Source organism: Protomyctophum bolini (genome assembly GCF_963924005.1).
Source record: "Protomyctophum bolini genome assembly, chromosome: 8".
Classification (NCBI taxonomy): Eukaryota; Metazoa; Chordata; class Actinopteri; order Myctophiformes; family Myctophidae; genus Protomyctophum; species Protomyctophum bolini.
In genome coordinates this window covers 38,459,049-38,484,092 of record NC_137869.1, presented here as the reverse complement: position 1 = coordinate 38,484,092, position 25,044 = coordinate 38,459,049, and the positions used below count along the sequence as shown (strand labels likewise).

The following is a 25,044-nucleotide window of genomic DNA, read 5'->3' as shown; positions in this document are numbered from 1 at the left end:
AGCAACGGGGGACAGAGAGAAAGCACTCTCCTCCTGCTCTCTCTCCAGCCCTCTCTTCTTTCCTGCATCAGCTCTTTTGACCGCCGCCTGTTGGATGACAGGATTAAACAGTGTTTAAATATGACCCCTGTTGCTTGTGTTCAGATATTAACATATGACCACACATAGTCCCGCCTGAATGAAGGGCATTCTAAACACGACACGCCGCTATGCGTAATCCAATAGGAGTGATATTTCCCCCCCCCCGATCCTATTTGCTAGATGCTGTGGCTGAAGGCAATAAGGTTTGCAATTTTAGAGACACCATAAGACACCGCGCACATGTTTTAAAACGGCATTAAAAAAGTATACCCCTGGGGGACACTGGTCGACAAAGTATAGGGTTTAAGCGTTTTTAACGACATCAAACAAATGGCAGTTAAAAGTGAATAGTAGAGCATGTTATCTTTTACAGTATAGCCCTGCTGCAGTAGAGCAACTCTGTGTTTGAACGGCACTACATTTTGCGACATCCATTGCGAATGTATAAATACAACTAACCATTAACCAACACTGCGTGAAAAGAGGAGTTAACGGGCAATTATGGGCAAGTTTAGTGGGCATATACAGTAATATACATGTGTGATGGTACAATTCGGGAGTTTAAGGGGGTTTGTTGGAAAGTTTAACGGGGGTTTCCTGTAATATACACATCCGTATTCCAAGCTTTTTGCGCAGTGCAAATGGACCCTTATTACAGGTCCAAATGGTCGCATTGGACTGGTTAAACTAACACTGCATTAAACAAACAGTGATACTGAGGCTTTTATACTGTGAGCGACCCCCCCCCCACCCCCACCTCTCAACACTGGCATGTTATGCATTTAGATGTCTGCACAATGACATTCAGTAGATCCATTATAGAAGACATGAGAGATATAACCTCATGTGCCCTCTGTGTGAAGGAAGGCACTATGAGTGCTGATCCATCGTAAATACATCCAGTTCATTATGGTCATCCGCAGGACATGTCTGCTCATAAGTGAATATTACAGTTTAAAGATGCACGTCGCATGCACAAGCACGCACAAGCACGCACACACACACACACACACACACGCACACACACACACACACACACACACACACACACACGCACACACACACACACACACACACGCACACACGCACACACGCACACACCGTGCGTGCGTGCGTGCACGGGTCAGACAGTGAAAGGCTGATGAGTGATGGCCAGTTAAAAACCTGACGCCAGACTAAAATCAATTTCAAGGCAAACGCCATCTCAACTCATCTCATCTCCCTATCTCTCCATATCTCTCCCTATCTCTCCCTGCTTGGTTAACTTTCAATAATGAACCGTCCTCCCTCTCTGTCTGCCTCCTCTTTCTCTCTGTCTCTATAGCTCAAACAACGGCAGCAATGCCTTTCTGTATTTCTGTCTTCATGAGCTACCGGACATATTACTTGCTTTGCCATCTTGCTGTTATTGTGTGATTACATTATTTTTTTTTTGTTACTAACTCACTCACGCACACGCGCACGAACGAGCGAGCACACGCACACCGGCTGAATTCACTTGACAGATTGTCATCAGAATACTGTAATGAGACTCAACTCCCCACATCACCGCATGCAGACACCTCACACCTGTGCGTACGTCTCTGCGCGCACACACACACACGCACACACAGAGAGAGAGAGAGAGAGAGAGTCATACATCTTGCAAAGCAGCTGGTTGCACATGGCTGCGGGGGAGTTGATTGACAGGCCTTGAGAAGTTGATGGAGACTGATGTGAACCCTGGACGAGGGTTGGAACAGCTGCAGAAGCCTGATATACCACAGAGCAAGAAATTTTAGCGAGAAAGGTTACTTTTGTCCACTGCTGGCTTGGTAACTGAGAATACATGTAGGAAGGAATGTTAAATTCTGCAGTGGCGGTGCGCACAGCTCAAAGCCAGTGCTGGAGCTCGATAAATATTAATGTTGAAAACAAGAGGCGTAGCGGATGCATCGTTTGTGTAATTATAAAAGAGGAACGACAACTTTGAGTTCACTCGCATGCTCGTTTAGCTTCATTAGCCCCTCATGGCTTTGTTCTTTTTGTTTCCCTGTGTCGTGTGCGCGCGTGCATGCGCGCGTGCCTTTGGTGTACATGTGTGTGTGCATATACTGTACACCCACCATACACCACCACATTTTCTTCATATCCTTTATATCTCTCTCTCTCTCTCTCTCTCTCTGTCGTTTAGGTGCATGGGGGGCATTGAGGGTATGCAGGTCCCCCGGGTGTCCCAGTGGAGGAGCAAGCTGACAACGTGTGGCTTCGACTGCTAGACCCCTCTCTCCCCCACCCACCCACTGCCCCCCCTCCCCCTCCCCCCCGCCACCACCACCACCGCCACCTCATCCCCGCCTCGCGTCCCTCCCGCCTCTGATGGCTCCATGGGTCGCCGTCAGCCTCCGTCTCAGCGTGCACTGCTGGGTGTGTGTGTGGACAGCGTGCGTGGCGGCCGCAGCAGCAGAAGCAGCATCAGCCACGGCCGGAGGCGGCGGCGTCCCCGGTGACAAGCCCGGCGGGGGGCCCCTGGACTGGCTGCTGTCTGACAAAGGGCCCTTCCACCACTCCCCGGAGTACGTAGACTTTGTGGAGAAGAACCGCCAGGGCTTCTCCACCAGATACAAGATTTATAGGTGAGTGAGTGTCTCTCTCTCTCTCTCTCTCTCTCGGTCACGACATTAACATGCAACATTTGGAACCCGTGCAGGGGAACTGTCACGCTGTTGCCATGAATGCAGACCCCCTGCCTGGACTATAGGATTGTTTATGCATGTCCTGAGAAGTGATACATGCACACGTGCATATACTGTCACTTTCAAAAGGCCTATCTGGTTTCATAGAGGAAGAGGCGAGAGAAATGTGGGGCAGGATGGCGATCAGACTCCAGCTGGTGGAAAACTATAGTACACAAACAGAAAGTGGTTTTCTGAGGATCAGTTCGGTATCAGTGTCTCTTATTATTACGTGTGGTGTTCGAGGTATTTGTCCTCTGCAGGAACAAATTGACTCCGCGTTCCCGTGTGACAATGGGAAATAAATTCAGATGAATGAATGGCTCAGATGGTACAGTCGGAACTTGTGCTCATTCAGTGTGGGGGACAGTGCAGTGCAGTGCATTGGGGGACAGTGCAGTGCAGTGCATTGGGGGACAGTGCAGTGCAGTGCAGTGCAGTGCATTGGGGGACAGTGCAGTGCAGTGCAGTGGGGGACAGTGCAGTGCAGTGCATTGGGGGACAGTGCAGTGCATTGGGGGACAGTGCAGTGCAGTGCAGTGGGGGACAGTGCAGTGCAGTGCATTGGGGGACAGTGCAGTGCATTGGGGGACAGTGCAGTGCAGTGCAGTGGGGGACAGTGCAGTGCATTGGGGGACAGTGCAGAGCAGTGGGGGACAGTGCAGTGCATTGGGGGACAGTGCAGAGCAGTGGGGGACAGTGCAGGGCATCATTTTGGTGATTTTGAGATTTAGAAAACTAGACCGGTGCCCGGCTGTAGAGCAACGAGTCGGTAACGATGTAAGTTGGAGATCCATGCCCCACCCGGCTATGCCATACCCGTTGTACCCGTGTCATGAGTACCCGTTCCACCCATCTGTCTGTGTCCCTTTTATGCCCATATAAATGTATTCGGTTAAAATGGGTAGGGTTTAAAAAAAAGGCAAAAGCATGCTCTGTTGCACTGGCCTAAAAGTGGGTCCTTAAAAACGGATTCAACTTCTCGGATGTATGTATGTATTTAAAAGGGGGGCTTTTTGGTAAAATCCCAACCCACAATACCTTCATATATTTAAAAAGAATACCAAAATAGAGTTACCAGTGAAGGGCAACATGCCTATTCACTGGGGACTATGCAAGGCAGAGGTGTCCACCCCCCTGAGTCCAAGTTAGACTAGACGCATACCTAATTTTTAATTTTTGTTTGTTTTTTAGACCATGTACTGTATGTATGTATGTATGTATGTAGATTTCTGGATCTGGACTCTGACTTCATTCCTATGGAGTTCTGTGTCAGGCATGCCCAAATATGGAGTGTTGTGAAGTCAGAACTAGAACGGGCCAGCTCCATATATGGACCCTGGGCAGGGGCCCTGTCCAGATCCCGGGCAGAGGCCTTTTGTGGCGGTTCTGGACAACCGTGGGTCCGACCGACCCGACACCGGGCACTGCACTCCCTGTGGGGGTGTGGAACACGTGTGTCGAATTCGGAGTCGGTGGGGCGAACGGTTCTCCAGTTACGTGGGTTACAGCCGTACACACGTACGTACAGACAGACAGACCTGACAGTACCATATGGTGCATTTATAGATAAAGAGATAGAGGCCTACATTAAAAGTCTTTGTAAATGCAGTGCAATACTTGCATGTGCACTGCTGACTGGTATAACCTATTAAGAGTCAACTACCAGAAGCATGAAAAATGCACCAAGGGGCAAATATTGATTTAGTCTCTGAGGCTTGTACTTTATTAATAACAATATCCAGGATTTATGTGCCATTGAGAATTTCAGCTGTAGATTATAACATGAGGCAGAATTTTTGGTGAGTCCTTGCCTAACCCCTATTAAAATGCTCCAGTGGAAATTATATTGGACGGAATAAATTGTACTGCACTCATATCAGGTGAGGTGGATAAATTAATGGAGATGGCTGAGGAAGGAAGTGAACTACTTTCATCTGTCAGCGAGTTATCCCACAAAAACTGCCATTACAGTTTAAATATATATTCGTTGAATAGCAGACGATGACTAATAAATGACGTTCCAGACAAGAGCTGTACAAGATGCTGTATCAGTGCTGTTTTTATCATTTTTATTACAGTCATTTGATAGTTTCTATTTATACTACGCTGGCGTGTTGGTTATACTTGTTCACATATTATGTTTTATTTAGAATAGTTTTAGCTAAGTATGCTATTTAGATCCGGATCTGGACAAGAGTGTCAGCTAAGTTCCTACATTGTAATTGAAAGTCGAATACTAAATAACCTATACTTAACATTATTTTACTGTAACTGCTGTTATACTTGCAACATTTGTGCTTTTACTCATTACTCTTATCCGATGAGCAGGCATTTCTATTGCGAAAACGTTTACATTATAAACAGCATAACCATTATGGTAACAGGTATTCAGTGAGGCGTGAGTTGTAATATGACTCCACAGGCTATACTGTTGACTGTTGGCAATTTACAAGGATGGTTTTAGCGTAGTGAAAACCTTGCTTGGGATTTTCTGGTGCAGGAGCACATTATTTGGGCTTGTGCTGTCATCCAGTAAATGCGCTTGGAGTCGATAATCACACGACACCTTGCACACAGCTGGACGGGTTTTGATTTACGAGTCTTTACGACGTGTTAACACACAGCGGTATGGCTGTATACTTGGGCCGCGGTATTGCATTTCACTGGACCTTCTCCTACACACATGCAGATTATACAGTATAGCATTAAAGTAAGTATTAAAGTGAAATATTTGGATTGGCACAGCTGAAGGAAAGGTTTCAGCTATATAGTGGTCAAATTAGTTGCGGCCGTGCCATAAATCACGCCGTACGCCGTAACGGAGAGTGACGAGGTCCAGGCTGGCTGTCTGGAAACGGGAGAGTCAGACATGGTTGTTGACGTCTTATGGATCGGCTGCTAGGATGCTTTATGGCTCCGGTGATCAGCTGCTGTGTTAGAGCTTTCCCCCTGCTCTGGCACAAAGACAGTGGCCCGTTGGAGCCGAGGTGCATGGGTGGCAAGATTAATAGTCTTATCGTGTGGCCAAGTGATTAGTGAGCTCTTAATACTTATTACTCTGCATTATCACCGACTCCCTTGAGAGGCTTCTGTCAGCCGCAAGGCTGTGTTTGAAGCCCGTTAGATTACTGTACCGACTTGATTAATAGTGATGGTATTAAAGGGGGGGGGAAACAACCCAAAAAGGTAAATAGCCTCTAAATCTTCCTAAATTGAATTAAATCGCATTGCATCAAAAGAATACATGCAGGCACATTATTAGCCTATGCTGTTTCACGTATACATTCTGTGATTCATAAGCAATATTCATGCATGATTGCAATACGTCAAACATATTACCCTATATGCACCCACAGTCACCAACAATAAGTTTTAGTTTTAGTTTTTGAACGGTGATTCAAATGAACATTCACAAGGACTAGAATTTACATTTGGATTAGAATTTGAAGAATCGATCCCTTTCGTTTAACAGGAGATTACGGGATGTTTTGCAGGGATTACTATAAGCCAAAATTAATTGAAGGAGAAATCTATATCATCATTTTTTAACAAGGCCAATGCATATCACCGGCATTTCAAGCAGGCCGACTGTAACCTGAACACACTGCACCACATCCTCGGTCGGTGTGCAGATGGTTTCAGCAGTCACACGGTAGCAGAACTATATCTTTAAGATGATCTCAGCATACGTTTTATGCCACACTCCTCTTGCATCAGGTCGGCTTTTGCAAATCAATTTTAAGGGTGAAACGTGAATTATAACCCGCGGAATGATCCGCAGTAAACCTTAATGTCACGCGTATTGACACATTAAGTAGGCCTACGGGGGAATTTGTGTCCCATGCCCGTTGTCACACAAACTCTTTAACAAGCAGGATGTGACTGACTGCCCGCCCTGTGAGTTTAACTTGATCAGAGGAAACATGCTTACACTTTGATATAGGAGCCACTTAAAGTACAATGAACAGCAGCAGCCTTTTAAAGCCCCAGGGGAGTCCGCAGGTGCTGAGAGAGAGAGAACAAGGTTGAGGTGAGTGCTGTAGAGCAGACGCACTGTCTCCCCCAGAGCTATACAGAGTCTACACCCCGCTGGAACATTGTTACTGATGTTCCCTGTCTGTTGTTCCCTCTTAAAAAACCCACCCCAGAGATTCCCGAGACATCAAAAACTTGTTCCGCCCCGGGGTAAACAAGCTGGTGATGGAAAGGTAACATATTAAATAGCACTCCTCTTACTGTGCCAATTTCTTTGTCCTTTTTTTTTTTTGTGTCACAATTTCAATGCTGCAAAAATGTATAGACGGACATTCTCTTCTTTCTTTGCCCATCTGACTTCAGTGGTGCAACCGACAGGTCAAATCAGTGCCAGTGACCATTATCTAATGTAATCCTGGGCGCTACACTTCCTCTGCCAACCTGGGACTGACCTCATGCGCCCTTCTATGCATGAGGAGTCCAAGCTGCTTCTTTTCACCTGACAGGGGGGAGTTTCCCTGGCCGGACGCAGTGCGTGGGCGGAACACGTTATTCCGACCAGTTCCTTTTTTCAGGCGCCCTGCCAGGGGGAGGTAGTTTAGAGACCAGGAGTACTGCTTGTTATTTACCCAAGCTAGGGGACACGGGGAGAACATGCAAACTCCACAGTGACCATTGCTGAGATAAGGGTGACTAGTGCAGAGCAAAAAGCTTGCTCATGCTTGTTTTCAAATTATTATTGTCTTGTCTTTTCTTCCCCCCCCCAATCCATTGCTTAGTGAAACGTATAATCTTTCTCACACAGGGCAGAGGCGATTGAAAGTGACAATATTATTTCCGTAGTCCGGTTTGCCTCGTGTGGAATGTGGATTTCTGCTAAATCCTAATAAATGCTCAACGACAGGAGAAGATGAATTATACGAGAGGCGGTGCCTCTAGTTACAGTGGCATGATCGACCATGGCAACGAAACGGCTAATGAAACCGTATACCCTCTCATCCCGCCTTTCAATTTACCCCCCCTGCCTTCTTTGCTGATCAAATTTGAAAGGGTTGCTAATGAGTGCCTTGAAGAAAACCAAACATGGCGTGTTGCTTTTTTTTTGTGTTTTTTGTTTTTTCGAATGCTTGCGTGTTTTGGGGGATTTACACTAGAGTGTTATGGTGAATGTAAACCATGGCTTCCCACAGCAAAAACAAAGTTGGCCCTGGATTCTAACCACCTGTCCATTGCAAACGTTGCCATGGGGGCGCTGCCATATTCACTATAGGGTGCAGGCAAGAGTGTTGACATGCATTTGGCTATGCTCTGAACATATTGCATAATGCACGTGGTTGTGTTACATTAAGATAACTTCATGCATGTGTAATTTATGTAAAATAAAATATACCTTTCAAGTGCCAATGAATAAATCCATATAATCACACTCTCTGATCCCCATTCCTAACACTTAGAATGTGCCAGAGGTTTTCAAAATAATGGCGCCATATAGAGTGCCATCAGATAAGGCAGATTTTACTCGGAAAGGTTCCTCCATTCACCACCAAAACCGGGAGGCATAATCTTCCATTCTTACCTCGCGCTGGATATGCTAAATTCTCTCTAGAAGCGTTAATATTCAAAACGAGAAGCTAAAGTCTTTCTAGAAGCGTTAATATTCAAAACGAGAGGAATGCTGAAGTCAGGAATGAAGAGAGAACATTGCCCATCTGGTCAAAACCATTGAGCCGCAAACAAGGAAGTGAACGGCAGTGCGCATGCGCGAATCAACAAGGAGTACACTGCAGAAGGAGGGAAAAAAAGGGGGGGGGGGGCGGGGTGTTTATCAATAAAAAAATACCTAATACACGTCCAAGGCACCCCATGGTTTTGATATAAAAGACGTGTATACACATCCAAGGCCAAAATTGTGTTAAAAAAGTGACGCGAGAGAGACTCGGAGTACAGCCGCTGCTTCTTTGCCTGGAAAGGAGCCAGTTCAGGTGGTGCGGGCATCTGGTTAGGATGCCTCTCGGGCGTCTCCCTATAGGGAGGTCCTCGAGGCACGTCCCACTGGGAGGAGACCCCGGGGCAGACCAAGGCACAGTTGGAGGGATTACATCGACTCACTGGCCGAGTCTAATCTTACTAATGTTTCTCTGGAGAGGGAAGTCTGGAGCTCTCTGGTGGAGCTGTTGCCCCTGCGACCAGACTACGGATAAGCGGTTGAAGATGGATGGATGGTCCATCTATAACAGTTCTACCTAGTCATAAGCCTTTGAACTTACATTTCCTCACTTTAATATGATCAAGGCCACACTGATACAACCGATTCAAATTATGCATCAAGCTGAAGCAGAGTAAGATTTATAATAACAACTTCTTGGCAGGACTTCAGTCCCTTCCCCCCCAAAAAAAATATACTCATAAAAGAAACTGCAGTGAAAGCTATTTCATCTCCTAATCTCCCTCTAGGACAGTGGTTACCAAAGTGGTGTCCCCAGCTAGATGATAGTTTGGAACCAAATGGACCCTTATGGGTCTGTAACTCTGAGAGTGACGGGTCCATTTGGTTCCGTTTGTACACTCTCAGAGATAAATTAACGTTGATTTTTACAATATAAATTGGGGTCTCAGAGATAGATGTCATAAATGTCATTACATGGGGGGGTCCGTAGACTATAATGCATGTCAAACTGGGGGTCCTTCAAATTAAACGGGTTGAGAATCACTGCTAGAGCCGTCAAAATCTTGTCTTATGGGGTGCCCCTGCAGGTATGTCTCTTCAAATGGGGGTCCGCGGGCTCATCAGTGTCAATTTGGGGGTCCTCGACATGAAAACGTTTGGGAACCACTGCTCTGGGACACACGCAACTACTGGCCTATCTATCGGACAAGACAGTGCTAGCTTAATTATCACCTTCAACAATAGAGGGGATTTGTGTGAACTCACTCTCTCTCTCCCCCCCTCTCTCTCTCTGTCCCCCCCCGTCCCCCCCCCTCGCTATCTCACATTGCAAAGTGGAACTCGGGAGACACGCGTATACGGTGCGTCCCACTTGAAGAGGTCATTTATTTGGATGGCACGAAATGAAGCGAAGATTAATAACCACGGACGACACACCTGACCAACAAATTAGTCAAAGCCTTTCGTGTAAATACTACAGTGTCAGCAAAAAGGTCAGAGCATCCATTCTACCCTCTGCGGGTCTCATTTACGAAACATGATGAAAGCACATTCGTATATAGGCTGCATCCATTTTGTTAGTAAGAGGGGATTTAACTATCAAACTTTTTGAACATATAACTAAACAATGTCCAAAGTATCCTCATTAGTAGGCCTACTTGGCGATGCCTCGACTTTTACTTTGGATTATGTTAATGTGGGTTAATTTATTATAATTTAGGAGGCTGTGAATGAATGCTGATCAATATTTACACACACACACAGGAGGGCATTTAAACAGATTCAATACATGGGACTAATTATATTTACCTTGCATACAATGCACTTCATCTCTCCCCTCATTTGTTGGTCTCATTTACCAACATTGATTGATGAATTTATTAACCCATTCTGGGTGGGAACCCCTTTTGGTGTTTTAACTAAGCATTATATTATACTTTAGCTATTGAAAAAATAGCAGATCTACAAGCTCATAGCGCTGCTATTCTTGAGAAATCTTGAAAATGCGGCACAAATCTTTGAATATATATTCTTTTCGGAAAGACTTAGACGTCAGGTCTAAATGGATTAACAGATTGGAGAATTACAGTACATTCATTTCAAGCACAACTCAATACAAAACTGTTAACTGTGGACGACACCCTAAAGTATTACACTTGATATGATATGATCTGATATAGTACTGTATTGTCAGTTCACACAGAAATGTGTCTTGCGACCCAGCAGCCAAGTATGCTGCTGCAGAACACATATGCACACATTTGACATAACACAAAGAACAAGACAATTTACATACATAAAGACATGAAGACAAGATCAATATCCACCGCTTAGAATTAGATTACCCCGTGGCTACTACAACGCCCGATTAAGTTGATTAACTTGTTTACAATAGGGCCCGCCATGTTCAATTCATCATGAATTCATGATAAAATAAGATACACACGTTTCCCACTGCACATAATGGCGCCTTTGCGTGAAGTAGCTTGAATTCAAGAGGGGTTTTCATTGAATGTATATATCATTCAAACATCTGGCTGTTGGGGCTTTCGCTCATTACTCCTGCTTTAATATGATCTACACCCTTTCAAAAGGCCATAGTCTCTCCATCCATCAGCGGCAGCCAAGGTTGCTCAACCTGCTCTGATTACAGCAGTCAAGCTCTTACTATGTGGAAAGATCACTGTGCAACATTGTATAGCTATATCATTCCTTCCTTGGAGAATGCATTGTGCTGTAGTACAATCCATGCAAATTATTTCATTGTTTTGTTTTCACAACCTTCAAGTGTCCTCAACATAAACTATTATAATATATTAAAATGGGCTTACATGCTTTTTTTTCCTTTTTCTTTTAAGCAATATGCTAATAATAGTCACAGTAATATCATTTCCACACAACAAAAATTACACTTGATTAAGCACCAGTAAGACGCGCAAACGCGGGAAGCGAACGCAGCTCGTACATATTTGGGTTTTGGACGTATAGCTGCTTTGGGGACTCCTTATATGGTTATGGCTGAGTCATGGTGACGTAATCACTCAGCTCCATATATGGACACAAAAGCGGGACAGACAGACAGACAGACAGACAGACAGACAGACACACAGACATGATCTGCTAGGTCTCATAGTAAGTGCTCACTGCGTTCGCAACTATGGTCAAAAACCCAGTAACACTTGAATTGAAACTTTACTCTGTGTAGCTATTTATTACTTTGTTTTTGAATATCCTTAGCTCCACATTCTTTCAGTTCATCATCACATCTATTCCACAGCTTGACTCCCTTTATCGTTACATCTACTTCTCAATTGATCATTTCCTTTTTGTTGTTTAAACATACATTTTCCTCTGAGTGAATAACAGCTCTCTCTCATTGAGAACAATTAACCCTTAATACAATCTGGAAGTGTTTCCATATTAGCTCTAAACAGTATCTCTAATGTTTTTAAATCAACTAAACCCTTACATTTCAAAGCACGACAGTTTGCAAATAATTAATTGGTAGGGTGAACATAATAGTCAACCACATTAACAATCCGTATGGCTTTTTCTTGCAGTAGGGTGATACAGTTTGTACTGGTTGTATACGGTAGGTGTTGCCCCAGACTTCAGCACAGTATGTAATATATACGGAGTTATGAGTGAGCAGTACAGGATATAATATACTGTAATGACTTCTGGTACAGGATTATATAACTAAAATGCAAAGTTAGAAAAGCAAGTCATTTGCACCTACCTCCTGGTGCGTAGGAGGAGAAGACCAAATGTAAATATATTTTCTGAAACAATGATCCATGATTACCAGACGCAGGCAAGGAGTGTTGTTAGTGAAACTTAAGATTTGTGTAATTGCTAGTGGGCTGCGTGGGCACCTTGCGAGGAGCAATCCAATTGTACGTACAGTAATTGTTCATTTAGGCTGAACATTAGTCAGGTTTATTGTGTGTGTGAAATAACTCTGCGGCACTTCACTGCTATGACAACAGCCAACGCCACAAGTTGCAGCAGCAGCAGCCTTATCTGCTCTGTGCCCACCGCACACACACGACCGCGGGAGTGCTGCTGGGGACGTCTAGTTCTAAATGGCTCCGACTGCAAATGCTCAAGGCGAACGGGAGCACACGGGAGCAGTGCCGGAAACCATCTGTGCCATTTGTGAACGGCTATATAGTACCTTCATACTGTCTTCCACCCTCTTTTCAGTGGTGGAAAGTACATTTTACCCAGTTGTGCTATATTACTTCAGTGGCTCTAGCAGTGACTTTAAAACCATTTTGACCCGAGATCAGATTCTAAAAATGTCTCCTACATCCTGACAGTTTTCTGAAAAAGCTATGTTTCTATGTCAGTGGTTCTTCGATTTTTCCAAAATGGCGCGCTATGAGCTTGTAGATCTGCTATTTTTCAATAGCTAAAGCATAACATAATGCTAACACCAAAATGGGTTCCCCCCCCCAAAATGGGTTAAAACCATTTTCATTTTCAAGGGCCCCCGGGTTTGACCTGAATTAGGCTACGGTCCCCTATTTAATAATGGCATTTCTATCTCTGGGACCCCAATGTATATTGTAAAAAAATGGAACCATTTTGTACACTCTCTGAGTTACAGACCCATAAGGGTACATTTGGTTCCTATAACTATCATGGAGCTGGGGACCCCCTGGAACTCCCTCAAGGACCCCTAGGGGTCCCCAGACCCCACTTTGGGAACCTCTAGCTATACTTAAGTAACATTTTGGTACTTTTACTTAACTGGAGTATTTCCAATTTCCAATTACGTCTACTACCCCACTACATCTCGGATCCAAATACTTTTACTACACTACATTTAATTGAAAAGTTTACTTACTATGTGCTTTGTCAGTTCCTGCAAAATGCCAATAAGCTGATGGCCAATTCCTGTGTGCAATTTTCAACCCACTTGGAGAAAAGATGCACAAGAAAATGCCAACAGCCACACATAAAAATAAAAAAGAAAGTTAAGCCGATAAGCCTCCTGAATCATAGCCGTGTTTGGTGACATTAGTAATAAACCAACCCGTTTGTAAATCCGTCAAGATTTCAACATTTTTAAGCGTATTTTTTGTTTGAGCTATTCACCAGCTACCATAGAACGTAACAGAAGACAGACAGACAGACAGACAGACAGACAGACAGACAGACAGACAGGTCTGCTAATGCAGGCCACTGATTACAGAATGTTTTTTTTATGATATGATTCACAACACTGACATTTGCATCCAAGAGCTCTCAAAGAACTGCCCTAGGCAACCAATTCTACAAAAAGATACTTCTGACAATCGACTGGAAAACAGATTGTGTGAGGACGGCTCGCGGCTTTCTTATTCTCCTTTTGTTATGTGTTATTTATAAGACTTAAAAAGACCCGGAAAACCAGTAAAAGGGAGATATACTGTTGCGGCTTACGAAGCTGTGTATAACTTTCATTAACTGATTGATTGATTGAATACTTTATTAGACCGAAATATGTGAAATATGTGAAAACATAGTAGAGTAGAGTCAAACACCTGGTCTACAGTAGCAGTGGTTTCTGTTTGACTATGGGTCTGAATGACTTTGAAAAGTTTTTAATACTAATAGTTCCAATCCCAATGGCATCTAAATGTAAGGTTGTAAGTACAGTATGCTTAATGGTGTTGTGAGGATGTGGCGATACTTGACCTTGCTGAGGGACGCGGAAAGAATGGATTCTATTTTTCCATTAAGGCGTAGTGAGAGTTCGTTATCGGTTAAGCCACGCATACGGATTCTGGTGAATATACGGAACTGAGTTCTTCCTCACCCTCACCCTTAAAGAAAGATCACAGTTTAAAAAAAATTATATAATTTATCTCCCCCCCCCCCCCTGAGATTTTTTATTTAACTACATTGCAAAAGAAGTAGCATTACTTTTGACAGTGCAGAAACATAATTGTCTTCCTTGATGAGCATCAACGACCATCATCACCTGGGCACAGTCACAGACACACACAGCTCCCCTCTACAGTGCTCTACTACTGAAAGTCACTATCATTTCTCTCCAAAAGCACTTGAATATGATGGAATATGACTAAAGCTCACATTTCACATCACACTACCCTAAAAAAATAAATAAAAAAATTGTATCGATTTTTTAATCGATTTTTTTATTTCAATGAATCTATTCGAATCTATTCATATCCTCGGGATTAATAACGATATATATCGATATACGATATATCGTTACATGCCTAGTAACGGCCCTAGTATGCTTCCTTGGCGAACACCGCAGTTCACTGCATGTGTGTTCCATTTAAACCCGTTGCCTGCCGAGGTAGATTATGCTAGCATTTCACAGTTAACCCTGACTCATACCATTATCGTCTTCAACCTGCCAGAGGCAATTAAAAATGAACATGCTCGGATATTATAATCACTAAAGCACGAGGGATTCATATAAACGCTGCACTCGTTGAGGTCAGCTGTATTGGTTGTCACTGGAAAACAGAAGAACACGATTAGGCAACAAAGGCTTGATGAGATGCCTTTGTTCAGACTGCGATCATCACAGCTTCCATTTATTCGTCGCCTGCACTTAGGTTTCCTCGTCCATAATTGAAAACACCCGGATGTGTCGACCACAGGGTTATTACATGCACCATTCCACCCCCCCCCCCCCCCCCCCCATGACTGTCATGATTGGGTTATGAAGCAGAGCATCTGTCAGATGTGTTTCTATATGAGCACAACCCCCCCTTCCTTCCCAGATGGCATTCATCTTACAAAATGCTACATGGTTGCTGTCTGACTGAGTTCTTTTCACTATTGTCCTCTCTCTCTCTCTCTCCGGCGCAGCCATAGCCGAGGTGTGCCATTAAGCACATCTTGAGACCTCCGTAATGATTGCCTACATCTGTCTCACTCTCTCATGCATTCTCTCCTCTTACTTCCTTCTATTCCACTGCTATAGAAGTGTTGTCTTCCCTGCACTGTGCGTGTGCGCGTGCATGCTATGAACTACGCCGGTATAACAGCTGCCTTATTATTTTCCTTTCAGAGAGTTTGGGAGGTGGAAGGTGAACAACCTGGCAGTGGAGAGGAGAGACTTCCTGGAGTCTCCGTTGCCGCTGACTCCAGAGTTCACGCGGAACATTCGCCTGCTGGGCCACAGGCCCACCACCCAGATGATCACAGACCAGCTGATCAGGAAGTATGGAACGCACTTCCTGCTGTCAGCAACACTCGGAGGTAAACAATGACACGGTCACTCACGATGATTGATTATGGGGGTCTACAACGGTCGGTCGGTCAGTCAGTCAGTCAGTCAGTCAGTCAGTCAGTCAGTCAGTCAGTCAGTCCGTCCTGGGAGGGGTTCCAGAGGCTATAGTAATAGGAACCAAGTACACCCTCCTGTCTGTTTGGTTCCATTTTGTGCACTGTGTGCACTGAGGTATTTTACACTGACAAAACAGACACCCAGTTTTGAACGAAATACGGCAAATCATGAACGCAGCGTCTGATCGTGGTGAAACTTTGCGCGCACATTCGCACTACGTTGAGAAACAAATGTCACCCTTTTAAGATTGCCCTATGATGGCGCCACTGATTTCTTTGAGGGACGCTCCCTCCTATATTCAGCTATTGGTGTAGCTTTTCGTCTTACGCAAATATTAAATTCCCATTTACAATGAATTGTGAATCTACGTCATAGTGTCTGAGCAAATAGACATGTTAGGACGTATGATGATAGGAGCGCCCCACACTTCACACGGGTGTGATTTTTTTAAATATTACTCCTATACAAATGTTGTCCAGACATCAAGCAAATCGGTACACTTTGTCTCTATTAGTCGAGACGGATCTGTCCGATTTTTCATATTCCATATCCTGAATTCCGAAGATTGCTGGTGCACCTGACCAGGCGCAGACCTGTGCTCTCTTTCTTCGGGAAAAGTGCACAGCACACACACACTCTTTTGTGCACACACACTTTTTTTGGGAAGCAGTGGGTGTGTGGGACACCCACTGCTTCCCCAAAAAAAGAGTGTGTGTGTGTGCACGGAAAACAGTTTGACATTGAATAACAGATAATGGCTCACCGCATGGAAATTGTCGTCAAAAATACATGATACACACGGGATTATACTGTTGGTATATAAGCTTGTGCACTGACAAATCCTGGGTGTTCATTTAACTATCGTGTACAAATGGAACAATATGGATCATGTGGTTCCATTTGCACACTTTTTTTTATTGTACTGTGTGTGCTGAAACGTGCCTCTCCCAGTTGTCACCATGTGTTGGGTTTTCTGTAGTGTGGTGGACGGATAATCATTAATGGTGCCTGCCTGCCTGCACCAAGGGACAACGACGACAACACAAACTTTAATTCCATATATATATATATATATATAAGAAAGACTCACATACAGTATATATGGGCGTCTGGAAAAGCAGCTTTCCTCTTACAAAGCAACACTTGTCAATTACTTTAGACCCGAGCCTTGGCTCCCGAAAGGTCGCGTCTGTGAGCAGCTATACGTATAATTCAGCCCTCCGCTCTCCCACGGAGCTCTCTGAGCCAATGCAACGCTCGCGCTCTGGCACGCAGCCAGCTCTTAGTGCTATGAAGAATAGATGAATAGAGTGAGGAGCTCGCCCGCCCTGGGTTCCGGCCAGAGAAGTGATGCTGGGTTATAAATCACTGCCTCTTATGTGTTCAGAAAACATATGAACTTTGAGGAATGAATGAATAGATGGCTATATTAAAAGGGGCCGCCATCCATAGCCAAGTTAGAAAAGTGAAATGGAATTGTCATGAAATGTCATGCAGCAGCGTGGAGCGCCGGTAAGTATCGATTTGACCTATGGGTGATAAAAAGGAGAAGCGAGCGTCTCAAGATATAATGGGTATATGGACAAGTATCGATTGCCATTATCAGACAGTGGCTGCTATTACTATTTGCTGCCTGGCAGGTGGCCCCAATGCCCCATGCAGTGCAGTGTTGAATTTGTCGACTAAAACTAAGACAGAAATTGTTCGTCGACTACCCTTTTTTTACTGCCGAAAATGAAATGGAAATGACAACTATAAGCTATGATGACTAAAACTAGGACTAAATATACTGACAATTTTGTCAACAAATAAAAACAACACTAAAATGTTAGGAAGGGACTAGTGTAGTAGTCGTAATGTAGTCATTTTACACTTTTTGTATATGGATATGTATAAAAACAGTCATTACGCCAGCACCAAGAACCGCCAGTCCGCCAAAAGACATTTTACATCATTTAGTCGACATCTACAGTCGACTAAATCAACTGTAGATTTAGTCGACTAAAACTACACTAACACTAAGACATTCCAGGTGACTAAAATGTGACTCAGACTAAATGAACTACTATATTCAAGAGACTATGACTAAAACTAAAATCAAAATGTTCTGCCAAAAACAACATGGTCATAGACAGTGTGAGGTATATAGCCACAGTAAAAATCCCCAGTGTTAATGTAACTCCTGGAGTGTACAAATGTAACACATTTTGGTTACATGAGGACACTGGGTTGATATTAAGGTCCCCGCACACCGAGCAGGTTTTTCGGATTTTCAGCTGCGTTTCTCCATCGGTTTTCCGAAAAACACGTCCAGTGTTTACTGTTTAGTGCCTTTCAGCTATTATCTTGAGCAACACAGTCCTTGAGCAACACAATGAATACATTCCTGTGCTGTGGATATACCTCCCCTGTGTACACAGTGGAATGAAAAGTACTGGCCATATATACCGTTAGTACTGCATGAAGCATTGTTTCAGATGCTTTCAGATGTAGCCTTGTAATTCCAAAATTTCAATTATAAAACTACAAATACTTATTGTTTCTAAAGTCTGGATCAACGTTAACATGCACCCTTTCGCATTCCGCTCTGCAGGTGAAGAGGCCTTAACAATATTTGTGGATAAAAGGAAACTGAGTAAGAAAGCGGAGGTGAGTGATTACTCGGGCAACTCCTCCACTGTGACCCTGGAGGCTCTGCACCAGCTGGCCGCCTCCTACTTCATTGACAGAGAGACCACCCTGCGCAAGCTGCACCACATCCAGATCGCCTCCACCGCCATCAAGGTACAGATGTTGCATTTAGCTTGTCGTTGTTGATAATGGAGCTGTCAATACTGATGATGACGATGACGAGGAGGATGATGATGACGATAATGCATGAACGATGACAACAACATTGTGACAATAATGATCGCAACTTCCAAGATAATAATAATTATGGCAACAATGGCATGGAAAGTCTGTCTGTATGGGCTATTACCACCATCCGCTAGACGAGGCTAGACCAATCAATCGGAGCCAGAGTTCTTGTGCCAGAATGCAGAGGAAGCGTTTATCAGTACACCCTTGTTTTCCACCATTCAAATCCAATTCAAATATACCCTTATTTTTCCCCATTCAAATTCAATTTGAAAGATGATTGCGCCAGTTTAACCACTTTCAACGGTTGTGGGCCACATCATGCCGTTGTTGTGGGCACCATGTGACGCAATGTGAGCTTGTAGATCGGCGTTACCGTCTGGAATGCATATTCACGTCTCTGTTTGAACGGATTGAACAGCTCAGAGTCAAAATTCTGTCCTCACACTTGGGTGGCTTGCATATATGGCTACGGAGTAAAAGGTGAGCACGTCCTCCGAGGTAAAGCGGCAGCAGCTTTGTCTGTCCAGGGAATTGGAGGTTTTATGTAGCTGCGAGAGAATGAACGAGGGAGAGAGAAAAGAGAGATGGCTTTCATGCTCCAGTGGCAGTCATCTGGCGTGACTGACATGTGGGAGCAGAAAGGAGAGGCTCACCTCCATCACCAGAGGAGTATTAATCCATTCTGGGTGGGAACCCCTCTTGGTTGTTTTTAAAGCATTATTTTAAACGTTATAGCTATTGAAAAATAGCAGATCTACAAGCTCACAGCACGGTACCGCGTGCCGTGCTACGAGCTTGTATAGGTCTGCTATTTTAGAAATATCGTGAAAATGTGGCGGACGTCTTTGAATATATATTCTTTCAGTGCAAACTTTTTTAACTCGTATATCTTTGCTTCTGGGTGGTCCCAGGAACAACATATTTTTTAGATGGTGGTCGCGGCCAAATCATTTTGGGGGTCCTTTACATGAAATAGTTTGAGAACCACTGACATAGAAACATAGCGTTTTCAGAAAACAAAGATTTAGAAGATTTCTCAGGTCTAAATGGTTTAAAGCCTGATGTACACTTAGACGCGTGCCGGTGTCGCACCGAAAATAGGCAGAGCAAACAAAACAGCTGAGCGCTAATACTCTGAAAATGTGAAATTTTAGGAGCAACTAAGGCCAATAAGGACAAGCCCCCCCCCTGTAGAGTGGAGAATCGAAGAGCTCATTTCAGAGGAAAAGCCTGTTACTGCACGGTGTGTAGTATGCCGGGGGGGGGGTGTTTGTGTAAATCTTAAAGAAGTCACGGTGCAACGTTAACTGGAGACAGTGTTCAGGGCACCGTCGTAACTCGTTTGTACAATGAGAAATGGCTGTTTGAGAGCGGCAGGGATCACTTTTGTTATCATTTGACAATTTCCAGGGCTAAATCGATGGCGATATCCCCACGTGATTCCATAGTTGCCTCTTTGTCTGACACGGAATGATGAGCATGAAGTAGACACACTTGAATGAGGAGGCAGCGGGGATGCAGCCGCCCGCCCGCACTCCTTGTTTTGTTTTCATCCCAAGGAGAGCCTGTATTGTCTTGTGCTCTCATTATGGCAAGCTATTGCATTTTTATGTTTCCGCCCTCAAGACCCCATTGATTTGTCCCTCCATTATCGCAGAGGAAGAGCAGAGGATGTCCATGCATGCACTCCGCTAGACTCCCGCAGTCTTCTGTCAACGGTTAAATCATTCTGACCTGAGATCAGATTCTATAAATGTCTTCTACAACCTGACAGTTTTCTGGAAAAGCTATGTTTCTATGTCAGTCGTTCTTCGATTTAAAAAAGAAATAGCAGACCTACAGGCTCGTATAGCGTGCCACTCGGTGGCTTGTAGATCTGCTATTTTTCAATAGCTAAAGCATAACATAATGATAACACTAAAAGGGGTTCCCGCCCAAAATGGATTAAATCATTAGTTTTTTACGGGATCTGTGTCCACACAGCAGGTGGGACAAAACCACACGCATTAATTACATTAACGTGTTTTGCAAACCTCGTCTTGTCCTGAAACGAGTCTTCTCTCACAGTCTTTCATTCTTCCTCTTCTACTTTAATATGTCAACAAACAGGAACTGGCACGCGGCCAAGATGAAGAAGGCATTTTGCCTCGATGCCTCAATTGGCTGTGCATCAACACACAGGTGTCAAATAACGTCCCATTTAAGTATTTCGTAATGTTACCAGAATGTATCCTCAATGGACAGCAGCTGCTATACGAAGCGGAAATTGAATATTCCGCTCAGCAGTCAGTATTTTCCCATATGGCATATCGTATGGTTTATCAAATATTGCCTTATATCGGAATATAATTTCCTTATATTCATATCAGCCATATATATACCCACATGAGACAAGCAAGAGGTTCATAATAAGATGTAAAGGGCCCCAGTTCTGGATTCAGAGTTTGATCCATCCAGAGCTTTCAATACAACGCACACCCTCATGCCTGATTTATACTTGGTTGCGTGCCGTCACAACGCATTGTGAGCTTGTAGATCATCTATTTTGTGTGCGCGACACTGGCACGCTAACTATAAATCACCCTTCGCTCCTCCTTGATTGTGTTACTGATGGACTGACCCTCGTTGTCTCGTCTCATCCATCTGCCACTTTACACCAACTGTCCTCTGACAAGGCTGATGAGGACAGATCATGGCACCAAATACATGGCGTCCCACGCCCCCACACAGAGAGAGAGAGAGAGAGAGAGAGAGAGACGAATGGGAGCCTGTTAAGTTGCGGCACCGTGCCACAGCACAGGTGTTGAAATGAGATCTCTTATCGCAGAATTAAGTGAGAAGGGATGCTTTGCTGCACGGGGCAGCTTCTCAAAGGAAAGGTCAATGCAAATATCTTCAGTCAGCGGCTGGAAAACAAAGAGATGAGCTTTTGATCCTGCTGTTTCAGAGAGAAGAGGGAATATAGAGCCGTCTTTCTCTCTCAAAATGCCTTTAAAGAAGACAGCGCTTTATGCAAATAACTCATTGACGGGACTAAAGAAAGCCACAATTATGGGCTCAGATCCATGCCAATATTATCTGTGTGTTCGTAAAAGAAAAATGCGTAAAAAAACAATCCGTAAAAGAAAAATGCGTAAAAAAACAATCCGTAAAAGAAAAATGCGTAAAAAAACAATCTGTAAAAGAAAAATGCGTAAAAAAACAATCTGTAAAAGAAAAATGCGTAAAAAAACAATCTGTAAAAGAAAAATGCGTAAAAGTTACAGATGCTTTTTTTGGTTCCCCAGTGATATCACTGCCAAAATTCACATGACGGCTGAGAGCCAATCACTTACGAACAGAAAAAAAGACAACCTAAATTACGAATGCTTTTTTTGGTTCCCCAGTGATATCACTGCCAAAAATCACATGACGGCTGAGAGCCAATCACGTGAGGCCTTTTCCTCTACCCAATCAAAAAGCTCCATAAGTCTGCCTGGCAACTGAGGTTGCCATGTTTGTCTGGGGCTACGTTATAAGTATAAGTTTATGAGTTACAAGTTTAGCTATATTATATCCATATCTTGTCTTAAAACAACCACTCAATGGCATTATTGACTAATTCATTATTTTATAATGATATATATATGATATATATATATATATATATATATGATATATGATAGCAGCCTCATCATACTATCATCATCATCACATCATCATATCATATCATATCATATCATATCATATACTATATATATATATATATATATACTATAATTAGTGAATCACTGCCTGCACCAATCGCTCCCACTTTTCACACGGGGGGGCAATATCGCACAACGGGCAAGGGCTAGTATAAAATAGTAATACATAACTTAAAAATATATATTTAATCTGGGACTGGGCTTTCCTGTCTATAGGTTTAGCTATATATCCATAATATCTTGAATTAAAACAACCAGTCAATTACACAAATTCGTTATTTTAGTAGCCTAAAATAAATAAAATAAATTCAGCTATATATCCAATATCCATATGATATTAAAACAATCGGCAAATAGGCTATATCCTAATTTCTGCACACAGGCATCATTATTTTCGTTCTGACGATTAAGTAAGGCATTGTATAATTTCACCACAGGGAGACGCTGTACGTCTTGCTCACTGTCTCATGCACACACCACCCGCACCCCCCCCCCCCCCCCCCCCTGCCTGAAACAGGATGTGACGTTTATGGGCGTTCCAATCTAGTATGATAAAAATCGCCAAAGAAGAAGAAGTCTTCACCTATCTAGTCAGGAACCATGCTCGCTCGCGGCTAAAGGCTTCTCCCCATAGAGTGGCTTGGAACAAACAAATTAGGCTACACAAACCGACAGCAGCTGAGGGAGAACGTCACATCCTGTTTCAGGCAGGGGGGGGGGGGTGCGGGTGGTGTGTGCATGAGACAGTGAGCAAGACGTACAGCGTCTCCCTGTGGTGAAATTATACAATGCCTTACTTAATCGTCAGAACGAAAATAATGATGCCTGTGTGCAGAAATTAGGATATAGCCTACCGATTGTTTTAATATCATATGGATATTGGATATATAGCTGAATTTATTTTATTTATTTTAGGCTACTAAAATAACGAATTTGTGTAATTGACTGGTTGTTTTAATTCAAGATATTATGGATATATAGCTAAACCTATAGACAGGAAAGCCCAGTCCCAGATTAAATATATATTTTTAAGTTATGTATTACTATTTTATACTAGCCCTTGCCCGTTGTGCGATATTGCCCCCCCGTGTGAAAAGTGGGAGCGATTGGTGCAGGCAGTGATTCACTAATTATAGTATATATATATATATATAGTATATGATATGATATGATATGATGTGATATGATATGATATGATATGATATGATATGATATGATATGATATGATATGATATGATATGATATGATATGATATGATATGATATGATATGATATGATATGATGTGATGATGTGATGATGATGATAGTATGATGAGGCTGCTATCATATATCATATATATATATATATATATATATATATATCATATATATATCATTATAAAATAATGAATTAGTCAATAATGCCATTGAGTGGTTGTTTTAAGACAAGATATGGATATAATATAGCTAAACTTGTAACTCATAAACTTATACTTATACTTATAACGTAGCCCCAGACAAACATGGCAACCTCAGTTGCCAGGCAGACTTATGGAGCTTTTTGATTGGGTAGAGGAAAAGGCCTCACGTGATTGGCTCTCAGCCGTCATGTGATTTTTGGCAGTGATATCACTGGGGAACCAAAAAAAGCATTCGTAATTTAGGTTGTCTTTTTTTCTGTTCGTAAGTGATTGGCTCTCAGCCGTCATGTGAATTTTGGCAGTGATATCACTGGGGAACCAAAAAAAGCATCTGTAACTTTTACGCATTTTTCTTTTACAGATTGTTTTTTTACGCATTTTTCTTTTACAGATTGTTTTTTTACGCATTTTTCTTTTACGGATTGTTTTTTTACGCATTTTTCTTTTACGGATTGTTTTTTTACGCATTTTCTTTTACGAACACACAGATAATATTGGCATGGATCTGAGCCCATACACAATGCATCTTGTGTCTCTATATTTGCAGCATAACACTTCCAAAAAAGTTATGGATAAATAACTCAGGGTTATCCTTCAGGGTATGGAGCGTTGCAGGCCCAGGACATGATTCTCCGTTTATCTTCCTCGTAGACATTTCAAGAAGTATTTATTTAAAGACCTTTTAAGCCTCGTACAAAGCCAACTCTTGTCGTGACAAACCATGACAACATTTCGGGCCGAACAAATAATTAGCAAGAGGAAGATTTATTTTTTTTGTTGTTTTGTCACGACTCGAGTTGGCTTTGTGCGACGCTTATAAGGTCTTTAAGTAAATACGTTTTGAAATGTCTATGGGAAAAATGCATTGGGAATTATTTCCCAATTATTTCCCAATGCACAATACAGTTTGTTGTGTGGCAATGGTGAGATGAATGCTGAGATGAATGCCCCAGAGAATTTATAATTCATAAATTAGATGTTGTATTTGTTGTTGCCCAGGTGACAGAGACTCGAACAGGTCCTCTTGGATGCAGTAACTATGACAACCTTGATTCCGTTAGTTCTGTGCTGGTTCAGAGCCCAGAAAACAAAGTTCAGCTACAAGGTTCGTCTCATGTTTGTTGTATTACCTTTGAGTATTAGATGTGGGTATTTCGTAAGAAAACACTATAAAAAGAAACTATAGAAACAACTATTGCTTGTGCTTGTGATATCCAGAGATGTCAGAAAAGTTTCGATGAAGTTTTGATGATATTTAATATTTAATATGAAGTATGTAACAAGTCAAGCGCAGTGGGCATTTTTAATGACACTACACCCACTTTCACTCTCTACAAGT

At 43.0% G+C, this 25,044-nt stretch overlaps 1 protein-coding gene across 1 annotated transcript in view; it reads left to right on the top strand.

The window, feature by feature from the left end:
• Nucleotides 1–2,439: 2,439 nt before the first annotated feature.
• The window catches only part of brinp3a.2 (bone morphogenetic protein/retinoic acid inducible neural-specific 3a, tandem duplicate 2), a gene marked incomplete at both ends in the record, with an annotated part of 33,995 nt that continues 11,390 nt past the window's right edge, over nucleotides 2,440–25,044 (top strand). Inside the window, 4 exons of the mRNA XM_080770666.1 lie at nucleotides 2,440–2,696; nucleotides 15,479–15,669; nucleotides 18,351–18,541; nucleotides 24,705–24,810. Of these exons, the coding sequence (XP_080626792.1) occupies nucleotides 2,440–2,696; nucleotides 15,479–15,669; nucleotides 18,351–18,541; nucleotides 24,705–24,810 (745 nt within the window). The remainder of the gene's footprint in view (nucleotides 2,697–15,478; nucleotides 15,670–18,350; nucleotides 18,542–24,704; nucleotides 24,811–25,044) is intronic.